Source organism: Thamnophis sirtalis, unplaced genomic scaffold, assembly GCF_051295495.1.
Source record: "Thamnophis sirtalis isolate CommonGarterSnake01/CBP01778 unplaced genomic scaffold, rThaSir2_p1.2 scaffold_9, whole genome shotgun sequence".
NCBI classification, from domain to species: domain Eukaryota; kingdom Metazoa; phylum Chordata; class Lepidosauria; order Squamata; family Natricidae; genus Thamnophis; species Thamnophis sirtalis.
This window is the reverse complement of record NW_028261389.1, coordinates 32,073,990-32,095,588: the sequence shown is the minus strand read 5'-3', so window position 1 is coordinate 32,095,588 and position 21,599 is coordinate 32,073,990. Positions and strand designations below refer to the sequence as shown.

The 21,599-nt window shown below is 34.6% G+C and overlaps 1 protein-coding gene across 1 annotated transcript in view; it reads right to left on the bottom strand.

Moving 5' to 3' along the window:
- MEI1 (meiotic double-stranded break formation protein 1) overlaps nt 1-20,649 on the bottom strand; it is a 43,468-nt gene extending 22,819 nt beyond the window's left edge. The window contains exons 1-19 of the mRNA XM_087722545.1: nt 20,512-20,649; nt 18,624-18,747; nt 17,176-17,226; nt 16,341-16,459; nt 15,027-15,132; nt 13,966-14,169; nt 10,814-10,944; nt 8,741-8,855; nt 8,022-8,138; nt 7,816-7,915; nt 6,898-7,032; nt 6,398-6,512; nt 5,877-5,968; nt 4,257-4,398; nt 3,750-3,861; nt 1,439-1,499; nt 1,005-1,102; nt 422-596; nt 194-341 (exon numbers count right to left, since the gene is read on the bottom strand). Of these exons, the coding sequence (XP_087578671.1) occupies nt 194-341; nt 422-596; nt 1,005-1,102; nt 1,439-1,499; nt 3,750-3,861; nt 4,257-4,398; nt 5,877-5,968; nt 6,398-6,512; nt 6,898-7,032; nt 7,816-7,915; nt 8,022-8,138; nt 8,741-8,855; nt 10,814-10,944; nt 13,966-14,169; nt 15,027-15,132; nt 16,341-16,459; nt 17,176-17,226; nt 18,624-18,747; nt 20,512-20,649 (2,283 nt within the window). The remainder of the gene's footprint in view (nt 1-193; nt 342-421; nt 597-1,004; nt 1,103-1,438; nt 1,500-3,749; nt 3,862-4,256; nt 4,399-5,876; nt 5,969-6,397; nt 6,513-6,897; nt 7,033-7,815; nt 7,916-8,021; nt 8,139-8,740; nt 8,856-10,813; nt 10,945-13,965; nt 14,170-15,026; nt 15,133-16,340; nt 16,460-17,175; nt 17,227-18,623; nt 18,748-20,511) is intronic.
- Nucleotides 20,650-21,599: the final 950 nt, after the last annotated feature.

Below are 21,599 nucleotides of genomic sequence, written 5' to 3'. Positions count from 1 at the left end.
AACATCCTTGTACTCCCAAAAGCTTTTTCAAACAAGAATTGGATACTAAGTTGTTGCTTGCAACAACAAAATACTGGTTAAATAATAAATAAATTTAATAAAAGAAGACCTTCAATGTGATGTGGTTACTTTTTAAAAGTTGTTTCTGTATATAATGATTAAGCCACTGTATAATGATTAAGCCAGTGTTTACCAAGTCTAAAACTTTACTTTTGTGTTGACAAATTGCCATAAGATACAAAATAGCTTTAACAATATACGGAGGTGGACAATCTCCCTGGTCCTCAACAGACAGAAGAAAACTTGATATAGCTGAGAATAGATCTGCTTCTGGAACAATTCTGAAAAAAAGATTAAAAAATGCTTAAGCTGATTCATCTTGCTTATTGACTGCTTTTCCTATTCATGCCACATCACCTACCTGTCTTCATAACTAAAAGCAAGGTAGAAAAGAAACAGAAGGCTATATTGCTGATTGCGAAGTGTTTCATTTAAACATAAGGGATCTGGGGTTTCAGATAAGAGTCTGAGGCTTTCCAGTGCACTGAAGTTTAACAGGGGCAGAGTCTTCCACAGGAGTTCAGATATTTCTTGCTCTATGAGGAAAAAATATTAGCAACCAGAAATGTCAGAACATAAACGTATTTTCTGGCTTAGAATCCTGATCCTTTATTCCTAATATAATTTTAGTCACATTATTGTTTTTCCCTACAAAAAAGAAGAGTTTTCTCTTTTTCTTCTTGGTTAATATTACTAGGTAATCATATGATGCCACGAGGCCTTAAAATGACCATGGCAAATTCATATAATAATTTAGACAAAAAGCCCAGGTCAAAAAACAGAAGAATCTATATTATAATGTACACTTACAGAGCCCACAAATACATACCAATCTCTACAAATTGGGCGCATTTTTCCAATTTCTGCCACAAGTTTTATTTTCAGATTTGAACTTATGCTGCAGTTCAAAGAAACTTCACAAACAGCTCTTTTATCAAACTTACTTTGTTTTGAGGAATCCACAACTTTCTCAGAGGACAAATGAAGACTGAGGCACATGCTATGAAGAAAACTAGAACAAGCTTGATTCAAGGCAGCATTACTTTAAAAAAAAGAAATCAAGCAAAATGAAAATTTGACAGTACATCCATGGACAAGCATTGGTCTACATGTTTAGTAATATGGAATTCTATAGAAGTATGAAGGGCTACATTTTGAAATACATAATTTTATTAACTCATAAAGTGTTGGCATCTTTAAAACATTCAAATCAACAAATTAGCCAGCTGCTTTTTAAAATTATAAACATTTTTATGTTATCCAAATGAAGATGCAAAATAACAAAATTCCTAGGAATTTCTGAAGATAGATCAATTTAAGTAAAAATAATATTTTAATAAAATGAAGCATGATATAATTTTAATGTCAAATTTAATACCTTTGTCCACTGCAGAATTTGGCTTTCAATTCCATGTTCAGTTGGATGAAAGAAGAGGATGCTAAAGAGAAAGATAATTCTACTCATGCAAAATGTCTGAATTAAAATAAGTATATTGTGCTTATATTTGTGCTTACTTCTTGGCACATCTTTTCAAGATAAATAAAGTACTGCTCTTATCATTTCAGCACCATTTTCCTAATATTTTGGTAAGCAAAGTTTTAATTTTTCTAAAAATGTGCATATCTTAGTAAAAAGTGTCTTAGAGCAAATGCAACAATTTATTTAATAAATGATAGGAAAATATTTATTAAATAATAAAAAAAATATTTTTCAAAAAATGGTCCAATTAAATTACCATGACTTGCCTATGAACCTCTGCAACACACTTTAAAATGGATGGCAGGTAAGCAGAATATGTGCTCAAACTTAAGTGTTGTAAAGTAATATATTACTTGTGTGAGAATATAAGGAGAGGTAAAATAAACCAGCTATGCATATACTGGTAACTGTTTACACCTGATGCAACTTGCAAGCTATCAATAAAGCCTACTTTTAGTATTTTTTTTTTAGTATTTTAGTATTTTATTGTCACTTATAGGCCGCCCTTTTCCCTGAGGGGACTCAGGGCGGCTTACAACTCATGGGAAGGGGGTGCAAGACAAAACGTAAAATAATATGTGAGTACAAATAAAAATAGCAATAAAACACAACATTCATTCAACATTCGGGTGGGGTGTATGAAGATCTTATCCCCAGGCCTGGCGGGATAGCCAGATCTTAAGGGCTGTGCGGAAGCTCTGGACTGTGGTAAGGGTGCGAATCTCTTCGGGGAGATCGTTCCAAAGGGTCGGAGCTGCTACTGAGAAGGCTCTCCTCCGCGTAGTCGCCAGTCGGCACTGACTGGCAGATGGAACTCGGAGGAGGCCCACTCTGTGCGATCTGATGGGACGAAGGGAGGTAATCGGCAGAAGGCGGTCTCTCAAGTACTCAGATCCACTACCATGAAGGGATTTATGGGTGGTAAGTAGCACCTTGAAGCGCACCCGGAGATCAACAGGTAGCCAGCGCAGCTCGCGGAGGATGGGTGTTATGTGGGCGTACCGAGGTGCGCCCACTATCACTCGCGCGGCTGCATTCTGGACTAGCTGAAGTCGCCGATGCTCTTCAAGGGCAGCCCCATGTAGAGCACATTGCAGTATTCCAGCCTAGAGATCACAAGGGCTCGAGTGACTGTTGTGAGAGCCTCCCGGTTCAGGTAGGGTCGCAACTGGCGTACCAGGCGAACCTGGGCAAATGCCCCCCTGGTCACAGCCGACAGATGGTGGTCAAAAGTCAGCTGTGGGTCCAGGAGGACTCCCAAGTTGTGAACCCTATCTGAGGGGTGTAGAATTTGACCCCCCAGCCTGAGCGATGGAACACTGGCCAAATTATTGGGAGGGAAACACAACAGCCATTCGGTCTTGTCCGGGTTGAGTACCAGTTTGTTAGCTCTCATCCAGTTCTTAACGGCCTCAAGACCCTGGTTCATCACGTCCACCGCTTCATTGAGTTGGCATGGGGCGGACAGATACAACTGCGTATCGTCCGCGTATTGATGGTATTTTATCCCGTGTCTCCGAATGATCTCGCCCAGCGGTTTCATGTATATGTTAAATAGTAGGGGGGATAAGACCGAGCCCTGCGGCACCCCACAAGTTAGGGGCCTCAGGGACGATCTCTGCCCCCCAACCAACACCGACTGCGACCTGTCCGAGAGGTAGGAGGAGAACCACCGCAGAACAGTGCCTCCCACTCCCACCTCCCGCAGTCGTCGCAGAAGGATACCATGGTCGATGGTATCGAAAGCCGCCGAGAGGTCAAGGAGAACCAGGATGGACGCATGGCCTCCATCCCTGGCTCTCCAGAGATCATCGGTCAATGCAACCAAAGCGGTTTCTGTGCTGTAACCAGGTCTGAAGCCGGACTGGAAGGGGTCAAGATAACTTGCTTCCTCCAAGGTCCGTTGGAGCTGGAAGGCCACCACCTTCTCAACAACCTTATGTATTGGTGTTGTCTTTCTTAATATTTTCTAGGTTCACTGGGTTCTAGGTTCAAACATAACATTCAGGAACAGGAAATGCTATATTCTCCAAATTGTAGAAAGTCGCTTACAGTTCTGCCAGTAATTATAGCAGAAAACCTACTGAATCAAATGATTAGAAATATATTTATTTAGGATTTTATTGCATTTATGCCATCATTAAAGTTCAGCAATAAAATATATTTTTTAATCATACTTCCCAAAGTAGTTTGCTCTAGCTCTCCTTACCCAACTTAATGGATAAACTCTTACGCATGTCGGGCATAACATTGAACAGGATGCTAAGTGCTGAGATGAAAACTTCCATAATACTTGGGCGGACAGCCCTTTCAGAATATTTCTGCAAGAAAATATATACATATTCTCCCTATTATAAAAGTAATGAAATGTAAATCAGAAATGCAAATCAGTATAGGCCTAACAGACCTATAACTCTATGATGCATATTATTATTATAGCTGAAAACTCTTCCTAAAACAATTTATTTTCTTAATAACATGACTTGCAAATACTGTGTAATAAAATTAGACAAATTATTTAACTTGTAAATGTTCTTCGTTTTTACTAATGTAATAAAAATCAGAAGCAGAGGACATTGCAGTTTTGCCTCTTTTAACTAAACTTTGTCACAATTTCTTCTATATGATCTATAGATACAACTGTTTTTTTTCCTTTCCTGTACATTTATATGACCTGTTTGATATTTGATGCTAAGGACATAGCAAAAATAATTACCATGACCAGGGGAATGCAAAGCGAATCAGATATCCATAGAAGAAATTCCGAAAATCTTTTCAATGTATCAATATTCTCTGAATTTGGAGCTGTAAAAGTGTTCTTCTGAGCCAGAGGATCTTTTTGGTATTGTACAGCTAAACTAAAAAGTTATAAAGCCCATTAGATACAACCTATACTATATCATGTTTCTATATATTCCCTTAATCCCAGTATCGTATTTAAACATGGTGAGATCCTAGGCTACATAAACAATAAAGGCTTTATTAGGCAGAGGTAATAGAAAAAGATGAATAAGAACACAGGATGTGGTGAGGAAGGAACTTCCATGAACAGAAAGTGTAAAAGCATGCAACAACAAAGTATTGCTTAAATCTTAATCAATTGAGATTCATATGAGTAATAAAGGAGGCTTAATTCATTAACACTTTCATGTATAAAATTATAACAAAACTGTAACATATTACAAAATTCTGAAATTTTGAGAGGCTTCTTCAGACTATGAAGAATTTATGATGTAGTTTGCTAATCTTACAGTAGGCTGAAATCAAGCTCTGCTTAATCCTAAAGAACCTGACTCTAATGTTGTAGCTGGAGCACAGGATTTGGTGTTTATATTTGTGCATGGATGTGGGTGTACACTCATACACATGTTCACACATTTTTTGAGTGAAAAAGTTAATTGTATTGTCATTATAAATCAACTTACCACTTCAAAATATTTAATTACATAGTATGATACAAGGTTAGACCTAATTAGATATATTTAACTGAAATATCAGTAAAATGTTACACATAAAATTACTTTTTCATACAAATACTATCTTTGCTCAGAGCTGTACATAGACATAGTTTGTTCACTTTCTCTCCAACAAAAATCAGGAGGTATGATTTGAAGATGTGAACAGAATTTAAACTCTTAGTCCAGTCCATTTTACAAGATAGCTGTCAGCATAATGTGAGATAAGCTAAGTTGGACTTCCAGGAAGAAAAGCAGGATATAAGCCTAGCAGGACAAACAAATGAATAAGACTCCATTCATACTTATCAAGATTAAGGATAGCTGAATAAAATAAGCTTCAATTTTTGTTATTATATAAAAAGTAAATATACCATAAATAAATCAAATCATATTATCAGGGTTTTATTTTTTAAAAAAACTTGATAGACTGCAATTATATCAGCTAAATATATGTGCATAAAATAGGAATTCTAACTGAAACCCCTTCAATTATTTTATTGATTGATTGATTGATTGATTTTATTAAATGTATCCATCTCAATCAAAGCAGTTTCTAGCCAATTTTCAAAAGTTAATACTTGGATGATAGTATTACAGCTATAAGAAGGACCTGTAAGATTAAACAAAAATCCCAGAAGTCAACGGCAAAACATTTCTGTATTGTTGCTAACAAAACTACATGGACATATCTATCAAAGATCAAGTTTGATTAAGGGTCATGTTCAGATTTAAAATGAGCTCGGTACTTTTCTATTGTAAATTCATATGTGTGATTGAAATGTGTATTAAATATTTGTATATTTAGTATAATATCTGTTTCTAATTGATTTTTCTTACCACTTCTAGCATCAGTAAAATTGAGCAAAATCTTTTCTTACCTACAAGCATTTCTGAAGCTTTCTAAGGCACTCTGCAAGAACTGTGCCTGTTGTGAAATTGCTCTATTGTTACTTCTACCCCCTTGATGATCCTGTAATATTGAAAGAAGAAAAATCAGTAAGAATATCATGCTGCTATCGCCCAGTGTTTAGATTAATAATTACTTTAATAAAATAATACTTTGCAAATATGGTCCAAAGTACATTTAACAGAGGTAAAGAATTGTTCCCCAAAAGAAAGGAGGACTCAACTTTCAATATATGGGGATGGGAGCACTTTCAGCAAATGTTTTGTTAAATTAAAAAAATATATTTTATTTACACAAAGACACACACACACACACCACATTGCTGATATCAGAGTTCCAAATAGTCCCCCCCCCCCATTGTCACACAATAGAAAAGGCATAGTAGAATAATAGAAAGTATGGCAGGCCAAAGATCCAAAAGGAATATGGCTGCGGGCCTGACAGCTGGTCTTAAATCAGAACAACAACAAAAAGGAGCTTTGAGGGACTAACCATCAGCCTCTTACTAAAAGGTGCCAATGGGAGATCATTACATCGCATCAATATAGTTTCAATCAATTTCTGTAGTCGCTCATATTGTATAGGTGGAAAGCTCACATGATCCTTTCTGTGCTGAGAAAAACAGGAAAATGTTAAGCAAAGATAATAGTATAAATGAGTGACAATATGCATATTGAGTGTCAATATGAATATCGTGGTAAAAGAACAAATCAACGATGAATAAAGAGAGGATATTCACATACCTTTTATTTACTAAAATTACACTAGTCGTTTCTTTTCTCCAAATGAACATTTTGGTATACTTTGGTCAAGTATATTATCAAACAGCATGCATGCTATAGAATATGCAGATCATAATAAACTAATGGTTAAAGAATTTTACCAGTAAGGGACAAATTGGCAGAAAGTTATAAAAGAAGATGCAGAGGTAAGGAATTATCTATATTTTACAGATAAAAATTAAATTACATTAAATTACACTTTTCATTTACCTCAAAATTGCAGTCACAGCTTTCACTGCTTCAGATGCTACTTCAATAACAGGGCATTTCACAGCTTCCATTAGAACACTAACAGCATCTTTAAATGTAGCAATATTTGTAAATAATTTAATTTCTTCTGGTTGCCTGAAATTAAATAAAATATTCAAAAATTTTACTCAACAAAAGAATTTTTATAACGGTATATATGACTTTGAACTTCAGGATAACAGGAATTAAAAGATACACCTTAACATTTTCCTAAAGTACAATACAATAGTTTCAAATTCAAGTTCAAGGCAGGCTGCTTCAACAGAACCAGAATTTATCCAAACTCAAAACACTTTCAGTATGGATTGTAACTCTTTCCTAAGAACTGCCCATTTGAACTCAAGCTATTTGAAATCAAAATATACAACTGCCTAATCTAAAATTATTGTACACAATTACTTATGTTATATAGTTTATTTATGAGATGTATAAATCACTTCAGTCTTGAAGGATTGTAAAGTGATTGTTAAATTACAAATTAGTAATCCATCTATAAAACCTATGTATATATATTAAATATGTCTATATTAAGGTTCTCCACTGAAATCCATTGCAAAAAATAAATTTGTAACTACAAAATATAAATATTCCATACACTGACAAGTAAAAAGCTAGAAGAATTTCATATAATATGCAAGATTCCCCATCATGCCTCCCAAATTGTATATAAACTATTTTTCATGACTTAAAAAATAAGGGTAAACAGTTTTTCAAGTTCATAGATAGCTGGTAAAAACATCATTATATAAAATCATGCTTATTATATATGCATATTTCCCCCCTAAAATATTTATCCTCTCAGATATAACTTTGGTGAAAGCTGCTTCCTCTGCTCAAATTTTCCAAACTAAAGCCAGGTGGAAAGTTGATCTCTCTTACTTTTTCAAAATTTCAGTAAAAAGTAGAAGTCCTTGTTTTTGCAATTCTATATTATTAAGATGCAAAGTTTCTTTCAAGCTCTTTATAAAAGGTTCTATGCCTAGGATAAAGAAGATATTAAAAGATTGGTGAAGATAGTTTATATAGATAGTAAATAGCACCTAACGTAACAGCAGATTTATCTTATAAGAAAAGTGATGATTTACCATACACAGTGTGGCATTTGGAAAAGAAAAGCTGTTCTTCAGTAAGGAGCAACAGGCAGCAATAAACTGACCAGATGAGACTTTCACTCATGCAGAAGAGACATTCAAATAGAAATTCTGCAAGCAAAAAAACAAAAATAAAAAAATCTATTACCAGCTTAACCAAAACAAAGGAATTGGATTGGGGAAATTAAGGACAGACTACATCCTACCATTTGCAAACTTCTGACAAGCAAGTCAATGAGTATGCAATCCAAATTTACTTAACAACTGTGTTACTATCTTAACAATTACAATAATTCACTTAACAACTGCGGCAAGAAAGGTCATAAAATGGGGCAAAACTCACATGACAAATGTCTCACTTAACCACAGAAATTTTGGATTCAATTAAGATCGTAAGTTGTGGACTATCTGTACATATATCAAATGCTGACACACCATATATTTTTCTAACAGCATTTCAGTGTTGTCAGTTTTAAATTTCATATCTTTTTAAATGATTCCTTGCATTGAATTTTCGTGTTTCAGAGCTGCCATATCCTTAAACATTTTTATTGTACAGTCCACTATGAGCTCAGGATTATAGTCAGTCTTCATATGTATAAAATTAGATATTAACTTTTATACTATCGTTAAGATTTCACTCATTAATAGTGATTTGGCAAAAGTTCTTTGAAACATAGCTTTGAAATCAAATATCACGGCATATTCCATACCTGGAATATCTGCATGGATAAAAGCAGGAGCATATTTAGCTGGAGAGTGTACCAATATAGCAGCCATACATTGTGTACTTGCCACCTGTAATATCTCATCTCTTGATAATAGCAACTGCAGGAAACATCAGAATTTGCATTAAAGGATCATTTTATACTAATTACCATGAGTTCATTAGAAAATACATTTATTGACTATGAACAATATTTAACTATTTTTAAAAATGTTTTGAATTTATGGTAACAATGCATTATTAGAAGTTCACTAAGCTCTTATAAACCAGTTATATTACAGGAAGTGCACTGACATAAATCCCTGCATTAAAAAATACTATATACAATATGAAAATAAAATTCCTATCACTCTTCTCATTATATTTAGAGTTAACAGTGACAGTTAACAGTAAGAGTTGGATTGGACATTAGAATTAATATAGGCACACTACACGTAGACATAATACAGAAGCTATTAATTTCTTTTGCAGAAAAAATATTAATTCAATTATAGCGAGTATAGAATGTTAAATAAAAGCTGTTTGAAGTAGAACATTAGATTATTTCAGAAAATGGGCTGCCTTTTATTATATCAGATTTCCTTTGAGATAGTCATGTCCTAGTTTCTGATGTTTATATTTTAAACTATGCCTTGGTGCCTTGGCATCCACAGTTGCTGTTAGAAAATGCTAAATCAAACATATGAATCAAGTGGCCAATTGTGTATTATTAAAACTTGGCTGGATAAAAATGTGGATATAGCCCCACCCGAAATTGGCTTAGATGGGTATCTGGTTTTGCGTCAACTGTTACATCAATATTAGGGAAGAGGAGTTGCTGTGATTGTGCATAAGATTTTCATGGCGATACAGGGCATTGTTTTGGAATGAAGGATTGCAAATATTATGTAACATTGAGATACTCAAATACATCATCCTTCTTTACATGTTATAGAAAGTGTATCAGTTGGTTACAAAAAAAAAACTTTCATGCATCTCTTCCACAGTCCACAGACTTCGTCAACCTTGGCTTGATTTTTGTCGCCGGCTTGAAGAACTTCTCTTGCTTCTTTCAGGGATTTTGCGATATCCCTGAGATCAGCAAGACATATTCTTCCTGTACACCATCTCTTCAGGACGGTTTAGGTCTATTTGGACCACCCAGCAGCAAAAGTATTGGCTGCGGTCTCAGAGCATCGAGACCGCACAACCATATCATCGGACATTGGTGCCTCCTCTTTCGCGAGGACACACATTTGATCAGATCTTTGTTTTTAAAAAAAAATAGATGTGTTGTGAAGATATATTTGTCATTTTGCTCTGTCAGATCACTTCCTCATTAAACTGAGGACATGCGACACAAGATGAATTAGAACCACCAACCCCTAATACCTAGTGGACCCAGGTTTCCAGAAGGTTTGGGGTATCTTCCCAATTATTTGGCAGGGAATTATATCTCTTCTCTCATTAGTCTGATATACAGAGATGATCGAGGAGTCAAATGAGGTTCTTCCAGCAAGATCTCTGTACAATTGCCAAACATAAGCAGTTCCTTGATTTCCTTAAGCCCAATTTAAGATGCTGGTTATCACCTTTAAAGGTGATACATACATTATGTATTACCCTAATATAATCTGCCCATCCAAATGATGCTCCCTCTTCATTCTGAGATAGATGAAATGTGGATAAGTCATCAGGCCTTCTCAATAATAATTCACACTTTATGGAACTCTTTCCCCTCCACTGGAAGGGCATTTCAGGGCTCCTAACTTTTGATAAATACTTTAAAATTGCATTATTCCACTTTTGTCTTGGACCAAGATGAATAAAGGTGCAATGATATGAACTTTTCTTCATTCGGAATTTTATTATATTAGGTATTTGTTTTAATTGTATTTTTAATTATTTCTAATGTGGGTTGTCCAGAGTCCATTGGGAGTGAAGTAGTCTAAATATGATATAAAATCAATGAACAAAAATAGGTTTATTATTCATCTTGACAATTACGTTTATAGTATTGACAAATTTATTTTGCTTTCATCAACTGATATTAGTATTAAGTACATTTTTATAAAGTTACCTTCTTGAGAATTAAAGGTAATAGACTATCTCCTTCAAATAACTCAGGACTTGCAGAATCTGTTCCTTTTCCTGTAAAACTCATAATAACTGAAACAAAATTATCATATTTCAGCAGTTGCTTTAATAAACCTGAAGAGAAGAAAGAAAATGGACAATAGGAAACTGAACAATATTGAACTATGACTCAATTAGATTCCATAGTATATTTGTATGTTCATATAATTAGCATTATGTGATAAGAGCTATTATTCACTCATGTTCATGGCAGAAGCATCTAAGATGCTTCCAGATTGAAAGGATTAGCCAGTGACATGACCCTTGCCCAGGGAATGCCCAGTTGGGGGCTCCTTTCATGTCTCCGTTAATGTGCCCACCAAAGTGGTACATATCTACCTACTTGCTATTACATGCTTTCAAATTGCTTGGATCTCAAATAGAGGTTTGCTGATTGTCAACCCAACATCCTAACCACGTAAGCCACTGTGCTCCCAGCTAGTATTATTTCCTTTGCTAAAAAGATTAGGACTTATACCCCAGCACATTTATAGCTAAATTGAGATTTTAAAAACTATTTCTCTTTCATAATTCACATTTTGAACCATTATGCTACTTTACTTATGCCATTGATTCTTAACCTGTAGGTTTTAGCCAAAAATGGATCACCATATATTTTAGTATGGATGGTCATGGTCCTTTTGATAAGTTGAATTTCTTCTGCATAATAAGCATGTTACAGTATGGAGGTATGTGATGAATCAAAATGAGCTGTTTTGGCTACACTAAATACAGTTTCAGTGAAAAGCAAGGACTGAGTTTGATCTCAAATGAATAGGCAAACTGTCCTGTTCCAGGTTATAGCTATGAGCAACAGTGAACAGTGCATAAATTCTCAGATTGTATTAATTTAGTTGTAAATAATTTAACATACAGTAGTATAAACAGATGTAAGACAAAGGAGAGGAGAGGATATATAATAGAATTTTTTTATTGGCCAAGTGTGTGTTTGCAGCACAACAGTTAGAGAATCTCTTTGCGGTAAAAGAGAGTGGCATAGCTCAATCTGTTCTGCTGGCCAAGGATAAAATGTAAGGGCTGTCAGCCATTATGCCTGAAAGCCCTGGGCCAATGGAATTCTCAAGAATCTGTCAAAACCCAGTAACCAATCCACAAGACAGAAGACAGAAGGAGCTACAAATTCAAGTCAGAAAGCAGGATAGTGATTTCAACAGAGATAGGCCAGCAAGATGGTCCTATATAAGAGCACCGCTGACCTTGATTGATTTGTAGATTTTACATTCTTTCCTCCAAGCAATTGCATCAACTGCTGCTGATATAAAATTGATACTAATTAATATGGAAGCATTCCTATTTTTTCAGGAATGTTTTTCCACAAAGAAAAATATATTTTAATAAAATAGATTTGCTTTTCAGTGAAAAAAATCTAACTTAGAATCATTTTTTTTCAAAATGTGCACTGCTGGTGTACTAGCAATATTAAGTGCATGTATTTGTGCAGAATAAAAGAAGTTTACTACTTCTATTAATAAAACGTTTTCAGTGTCTTTGGGAGAATCTTGCTTCTATGAAGGCATCAGATGAGTCAGGTGTGTTCAGATATTGACTTCAAATATACACATTTGTTTCTAAAGACATGATTATCTTCACAAAAACAGTAATGTATGGTACAATATTACGCAATATCAAAATATCTTTGTATGAAAATCATCTCCTGGATTCACCATTCTTAAATTTTTCATGGATACTGAAACTAAACTATACTTCAGATACATTTGCAGAAATTATTAAGTTGAATACTTCAATGTGAGGTCATGACTAGGCAGTGGTTAAGATAACAGAGAAGTTGATAGTTATAGTTTTCAAGGAAAACCTAAAATAGTGGAAGAGGAAAATAGAAGAAAACTAAATTTAACCTTAAACATGCTTCTGAAGATAAAAATGTTACATTAATGTTAAAAAAGTGTCACTGGACTATATCTTCACTTAGATCCCACAGTAATTTTATCTTGTAACAAAATACAGTTGGGTGCACAATCCATTTGACATTAATATTAAAGATCTGGCTGATGACATTTCAAGCATATCTGGCTTGTAGGCTTAGCAAATCCAAACTGAGACACTGTGTTTTGGAAAGCAAACAAAATAATTCAGTGCATTTTGGAACAAAATAAAAAACATTTTAAAAATACCCATAAAGTTCTACCAAAACAAGAGAATATTTGTAGTTCAAAGTTGAACTGAATCGTTGGTTGTCTCTGAGCTTGTTTTTTTTTCTTTTGGCAGCTGTTTCATTACAAACTAGGTAACAACCTCAATGCTAGTAGAGAGTGGGATTTGTTTTCATTTTATATATTAATAGCTTGTCCTGTCAGTATTTGTGAGAGTGGTCCTGATGATTCCTTGATTGAGCTATTGTTAACTGTTTGTCTGACTTAGTAAATTGAGGTATTATTTGCTTCTTGATTGGTCTAATATTAACCGTAATGTTAATCTTTCATTGCTCGTGAGAAAGTACTTTGGTCTTGTTTCCTTTTTTATTACCTCTTTTCAATGGTATGCAAATGTTATTTATCTTTGTGTGTTTGTTGATGGCTAATTTTTTTAAGATTTAGCCATAGTTTCATCTGGCAAATTATGAGTATTCTAGACCAAGTCAAATACAAAAATACTAGAGAATTCCTGGAAGCCTGACACTCAAATTGCCATCAACAGATATCTAGAGACTGTCTTAACTAGTCAATTTAATATTTATTCTCTGCAGCTAACAACACAATGTTTCATCATATTATTGTTTAAAAATATTTTTTCATTTGGGAAATTAAAATCAAGCTGCTTTCTCTGGAAGTTATTGCAGCTTTTCATCAGATGTCTGAACTTAATCTAAATACATGTAACACTAGCCCAGTTTTTTTCAAGTAAAATTCCTTATCCCCAGGTCAGGTGATTGTTGGTATGTGCTCAATATTCAAAAAACAAGTAACATCCTTACATTGATAATTATTTATGATATATTTTAGAATATTTTCCATTTTTTTCCAAAAATTCAGCATTCCCAAAAAAGGATTGTTATTGTACATAAAAGTCATCCCTAACAATTATGAAAAATCCTTCTTGTAACCTTCTGACTCTTACCTACGGAGTTAAGTTGCAGTTCCATGGTCTGAGCATCTTTTAAAGTAGTCAGAAGGAGACTATTAAGTTTATCTTTGAAATGAATAGTCAACTGCTCTGCAGCATTGGGGGCAGCATACAGTTTGCCATATAGATAATACACAGCAGCTTTTATCCTCTCACTGGGGTACATCAAGCCTGCAGCCAGATGCTCAATCAGGTTACATGTTAAAGAAAATAGAAAAGTAGGTGTAATGAGAAAACAGAAGTTTTGTTAGAAAAGTTCAGAAAAAATCATCACTAAAACCAAGTTCTGAAAAGTCACAAAATTTTGCATATTATGCAAACCACTCAAATCTCAAGAAAAAAAATTGTTCTCTTTCAACAAATACGATCATTGGAGATAGGATATCTTAAAGGTGAGACCCTAAAACTCTTGCTTTCAACAGATCAATTTAGAAAATATTGTGCTAATAAAATAGTGTGAAATACTGTACAGCTAAATCTATTGGCAGACAATGAATCTTCTTAGGAAATAGTGATCCCAAATAAACTGAACCTTTATTGTTTCTCCAATGATGCAATCTTAACTTCAGAATCAAATCAAGCTATAGTAACACTAAGGTAAAAGCTCGTGGGTATAGCAGGTCAAACAGAAATTGTTGCTTCCTCTCACAATTGCAAATAACTAAATGTTAGTATTTAAACCAGTCTCCTATTTATATCATATCACAGTTCCTCAATTTTGGACAGCCTTATCTTTAGCTTAGCTGTCCTAGAAGGGAAATATAGGAAAATCCTATTTGAAATCCAATTCTGCTCTTATCATAGAGATACTGAAGAAACCACAGCCCATGTCCTCGTTTATTGACAGTTCTACACTGACATTTACTACCAGTTGATTACCAAGTTATCAAGAGCAAGTTATCTTGCTAATAGTTTCTCAGAGGTTAAAATTAGGTTTTTAATCCTCTTTTTTACTGCTAAAATTATTCTGTGTGACATCAAGAAAATTGGTTTTTTTCATTCACTGAGTTCATAATATAATCACTGCATAGTTAAAATTCACCTATAATACTTACTGTGTTCAGTCACTAAAGTATCAGCAAACATTGGAATAGCATCTGCCAACTTTCCAAGAAGAATAAATACAGGCAAACTATTTCTTGTTGTGGCTATCTTGCATAACTATTGTGGTTGGGGAAGCAAATTAGACAATTTACAAGACTAGCTATAGTATGGAAATCATTGCAATTTGCTTCTTTCTCTTTAATCAACTATTTTCTTCTGCTGCCATTCTTCTGAAGGGCTACTTGACACATGCAATTATCCTTGGTGCAATTCTCTTGATCAGAATGCAAAGATATATTCTATCAACAAGCATTCCACCGATACAGTCTCACAATCCTAAGTAAGCTTTTAAACTCATTTAACCCTAAACCAGGGGTATCCAACTTTGACAACTTTAAGAGTTGTGGACTTCAAGCTGGCTGGACAATTCTGGGAATTGAACTCCACAACTGCCCTAGACCATCCCTCTCAAGACAAATTGAGGAAAGTTCTGCCTGCAAATGACAAAAAAGGTGCAAATTTGTGGTTACATGATCCTGGGATGCAGCAGGTTCCAGAAGACACAAAACCCGTAAGTGGTGTCAGGACAAATTGCATAAATGATATTTATATGTGTTTCCATTCCTAAATAATTGCAGCAACAGTGACAGTTCTGGAGGCCCCTTGGGTGGCACTTTGTTATGCGAACTGCAAACCTGCTTCCCAGTCCAATTCAGGTGTTGGCCATTACCTTTAAAGCCCTGTATGGCATGGACCCAGAATATCTGATGAACTATCTAGCTCCAATGAAATCAGCCTATCCCATTTGTTCTGGGACCTCATTAACCAAGGAATTTTCTGCCACGACCCTCACTCTTTGGAACATCTTGCTGCGAGAGGAGAGCCACACTCACACTTCTGGTCTTCAGGAAGACCCTCAATACCTGGCTATGTTGCTTGGTGTGGGGCCCTGAAGGAAAATCTGTAGGTTGAGGTGGTTGGTGCAGTGCAGTAACAAAGAGGACATTATCAATCATCTGCTCCCAATCTGTGGCCTTTTAGTCTGTCTTTAATATTTTGTATTTTATAATATTTTGTAATTTTAATCTTTTTTATATTTATAATTGTTTTTATATCTCTATGTTTTATTACATCGTAAACCACCCAGAGTTGCCTCGAACTATGAGATGGGTGCATATAAATTCAATAAATAAATAAATAAATAAATAGGTTAATACCACAATGCCCTTGATTTTATCATTGGTATCATTGATCTTCTATTCATCCATCCTTCATAGAAATCAATATTTTTATAAGCTAGAAAAATCACTTATTTTTGAACTTACTTCAGTTAATGAAAAGCATGTTACTCCAAAGTGGAAAATACAAACCTCTTTCTGACATTCATCCAATAGATAATGCAGATACCTCTCCAATTTCAGCTCTATTACCAACTGTACTAATACTGTTCACAGCCAAAAAAAATAATACTCAGTTTAATCACAGTAATTGACACATATACCACAATCAATTTTGCTAACATTTTTACATATGACATTTAATTTTCTTTACTGTTGTTTTTCCAGAATTATATTTATAAAGTAAACATGCTTAATAATAATATAGCATATACCTAACAATAGGGATTGTATGTAGACAAGATTTTAGAATTCTTAACTGCTTTACCAGTGGTTTATTTATGAGGAAAAGAATTCTCATCATAATAATTTAGGAAAAAAAGTTAAATAACTTTTGAACACAGAGATGTCTAGTCTAGAATTATATCATGCCTTTGTTTTAAATTGGTGCTTAATCACTTCAATGTGTATTGTGTATTCATTACATTGGGTGAAACAGAATTATTGAGGTGAAATACTGGGTAAATTACTGACTTCTGGGGTGAAACAACAACAACAAATTATTCTATAAATAAGGAATTTCAAAATAAGATACATGCTTTCATAAAACATGATCAAAATGTTAGAATTTATTGAGAATTAGAAATATTTTAATATAATTTAAGCTGAATGTTGTGTTGAAAAACAAAATATAACCCAAATCTAAACCTCAAAAGAAATTTATTGGCATTTGCATAGCACCTCCTGATACAATTTTGATCATTAACTGCTCTTATTATCACACAGATAATACAGTAATTCAAGCTCCCCATTTTATAAATACCTTCAATGAGTAAATCAAGGATACTGCTGTCTTCTACAATTTGTAACTTCCCTATAGAAGTATATAGAGTAAGAATCATCTTTTGGAAATATATAATTATCATTCTTAAACAAATATTTGGGCTGCACTTACTAAAGAGGATATATATATATATGTATATATATATATATATATATATATATATATATATATATATATGTATGTATGTATGTATGTATGTATGTATGTATGTATGTATGTATGTATGTGTATATATATATATATATATATATATATATATATATATATATATATATATATATATATATATATATATATATATATATATATATATATATATATATATATATATCTTCATGATTCTATTGTTTTAGGGCCGTGATGGTGAATCTATGGAATCTACGGGCACATGAGCCATCGGCTATTGCTCTTCCGGGTTCTGGCGCACAAGCCAGCTGGTCTTCTCGCACGCGGGAGCACCGTTAGAGCAGCCGTCTGGTGCGCATGCCGGAAAGATAATCTTCCAGTTTCCAGCATGTGCATGCACACCAAGCACCTGGTCTTCCGGTTTCTGGAGCACACACGTACCCGAAGAACAGCTGTTTCTCATAGAACCTACTAATTACAATATGTGGGAGAGGTATCCTTTTTTTAAATCAGATTTAAACACACTTTATGTGTTCAAAACATTGAATAACATCACAACAGAAGTAAATATATTGATTGTGGATTACAAAAATAAACACATACCAAATAAACACATACAAATACATTAAGGATTCAAATGGTTTAACATAAATTAAGAATTTTTAAAATTGCCCTAAAAATTAAACTTACATTATTAATCACTTAGACTTATATATCGCTTTACAATGCTTTACAGTCCTCTCTAAGTGGTTTACAGAATCAGCATATTGCCCCCAACAATCTGGGTCCTCAGTTTACCAACCTCGGAAGCGTGGAAGGCTGAGTCAACCTTGAGCCAGTGGGAATCAAACTCTGGCAGTCAGTAGAATTAGCTTATAATACTGCATTTTAATCAGAGGCGGGATGCTGCCGGTTCAAGCCGGATCAGGCAAACTGGTAGTGGCAGCAACAGGAGACTCTGCCCACCTGCCTGTCACACAATTGCACGAGCGTGCACGAGCAAATCAGTAGTAAAATAAATTGCAACCCACTACAGATTTTAATCATTGTGCCATCACTGCTCTTCATTAATACAATCTCCTGAAAGGCCACATTCTTTACTCTTATTCTTTTCCCTGTGATATTTTTCATAGCAGAAGAAAAAAACTAATTTGATAATAGAAAATCAACTATGGTATTTAATATGTCTATTTTGGCCAAACAATTCATCTTAGTCACTCTGATTCACAAAATAAATTGTGCTGAAAAAATTAAAATATTCTTGCAGAAGAACATGTTGAATGTGTCTGATGTTCTCTTACCAAACAAAGTTGCTATAAAATAAGCACATATTCTTTCATTCTGAACGAACAGTGGGATGACTCTTGTTGCATGCTGAGTCAGAACATCTCGGAGACAAGAGACCACATGCTTTTTGCGTATTAGCTAAATGTTAGAAAGGAAAATTACAAAAATTGTTAAGAAGAAATGTAAGAAACTTAATTCTCCTGTAAGCCTATATTCTTACTTTTTGAGCCCAAAACTGTTGATTTCCTTTGAAAGGATCAAAGTAATGAAAACGTCAGAATTTCCCCCCTATCTTCTGCCTTACTTAGCCATTTTGTAACCAACACATCCTTCCTTGCATAGTAACTATCAATCGTATAATCTAGTAGTCTCAACTGAAAAGATGTTATGTACTTTAGATGGCTATTTGATAAAGGATGTCCTAATTTCTCTCACAAGGCCTGAAATGAAGGCAAAGTCATGGAGATATGACAGAAAAAGATATTGTCAAGTCAAATTTGTATCATGATCATTTTAAATGGGGAAAGTCTCAATGAATGTCATAAAAATCAAGAATAAAAGTTATATTTGAAAACAAAGTCTTAACCTAAGGGTGTATTAAACTCAAAAGAAATAAAGACTAAATCAAGAATTACACTAGTGTGGTTTTATAAACCAGTATAATAAACCAGTATCCATAATCCATCATGTCATGTATGGTTATGGATATGGATGTATCACTGAAAATACTTATTTATGACCATTTTTCCTACTTATGACCATAGCAGAGTTCCCATGATCAAAATGTGGACACTTGGCAACCAGCTCATATTTATGAGCTGAGGTCATGTGATCACCTTTTGCCAGATTTACTTAACCATGTTAGTAACCATGTTACTAACAACTGCAGTGATTCACTTAACAACTGTGACAATAAATGTCATAAAATAGGATAAAACTTACTTAACAGCTATCTTTCTTAGCAACAGAAATTTTGGGCTCAATTGTGATTGTAAGTTGAGGACTACCTATATTCATTTTAATTTCTAAAATGACTATATTCTAAACTCCCCTTTTTGAATGCAATTGCGAAAAACAACTAAGAGCATAAGTCCATCAGTTATACAAAAACTCAACTGTAGCTGTATTAATTACTCTAATAACTCTTTATTATTTATAAATTGTTAGATTAACTGTTAATTTATTAAACCATTGTTTAATATTTGTATTAAACAGAATAGCAGATTCAGGCAAGATTATTAAGGAACAGAGCATACAAACTTAAAACCTGGATCACACATAATGCAAAATATATCATACTAACACTAACATATTTAGTGCAAGAAGTGAATCCCAAGGAAAATATTAGTACTTAAGTAGACATGATTAGGACTGTGCTGTAAAATGTATCTGGGTATATCTGAGACCTGCCATTTCCACCCTGAGCTAAGAACTCAGAAATGAATAACCAAATGAGGAAGTATAATTTCCATATGCCAAGACTTGCCAGGGTCGTGTTATTAGTTGGTAGAGAAAACAAGTAAATAGTTACACATGCTGGTTTTGTTATATATTTTAATTTTTTACAGTTTGTAATGTTGCTATTCCAAAAAGAATGTATTTGTTCTCTAATTTATGGACTTCATAACTAAAAGAACAATGTCCAACTAAAAAATTGTCCATTCTCTCTCTCTCTCACTCTCTCTCTCACACACACACACACAAACGCACACATAGACACACACACACACACAAACAGAGTCCACTGCTTCCATATGAAGCTGATTCTTTGAGCTTAGAACGGGTAAAAAGAGGGATTGTGAATTAACGCAGGGCAATGAAGAGTGAGGAGACGAAGAGTAAAATGGGGAGCATTATTCAGAAGAGTACCGAGGCTCAAAGCAAGCCCCCTGGCACTCATACCGAGACCTCGTCCTCCTTCAGTGTCTCAATGGCGCAGGCCAAGCAGAGCGGCGAAGGCAAAAACTCCAGCAGCCAGTGAGGGTCGTGGCGCGAGTGAAGCCGCTCGCACACTAAAGGCTCTGAGGCGAAGCCTGCCATCTCGCCGCTTCACACGCTCTTCCAATGCGGCAACTGCAGAGATGATGGGACAAATTTGGCGGGATAGTTTAACGCAAGCGCGTTGCAAAGCCACCGTGTTTGCTATGGCTATGATAGCGCCGGAAAGGCTCGCCGCCTGGCAGGGACATCGTGATTTCAGCACTAGCTCTTTATTGCGGTGGCTGTTTCTCCACCAGTAGCTCAGCCTGATGTTTGTTCGGCTTTGTGTTGATTTCTTAGATGTTAAAGGTCTTTCCCCTGTACGAAGTGATGCTATTATCCATCAATCCTTGAATCCGGGGGGGGGGGGAAATGCAGCATGCATAATGAAATTTGCTGTCACATTGCGAATCCTTCTACTGCTTCTGTTTCAAGTTACACCGGTCATATCTGATTTCCAAGATGAGAGATAATAAAGCCTAAATACACATTGAGGATGCTTTGGACCTGGGCTAGAATAAGTAGGAAAACACTACTTCAATGGCTTAAGCAAGTCTCCCTAATGAGTTGAGGACAAGGTGAAGGTAACGTCATGGGGACCAAAGCAAGGAAAAAAATGGTATCACAGCATATTTGTACTTTGGGTACAAAGCCACAACAGGGCTATAACTAAAAGCTTCATTTTAACTCTCATTTAAGAGATATATATTTTAATGTTTTTATTTTCCAATATATGCATTAATTAAATACCAAAGGTTTATATAATATAATCTAAAGCATATTTTCTCAGAAATCCAGTGTTTCACATGTTCAACAAGCATCTCTAAATGCCTTGTGCCGCAATTCTAATGACAGATACAGCTATATAACTTGACTTATTTTTATCAAATATTCCTGTTTGTTTCAGCCAATGAGCACTGTTTGTAGAGGGAAGAAAAGTATGCTATAAATTAAAATTTCATGCCAAGTTTCCTCACTTTGGTAATTTAGGTATGTGGTGGTCCAATATA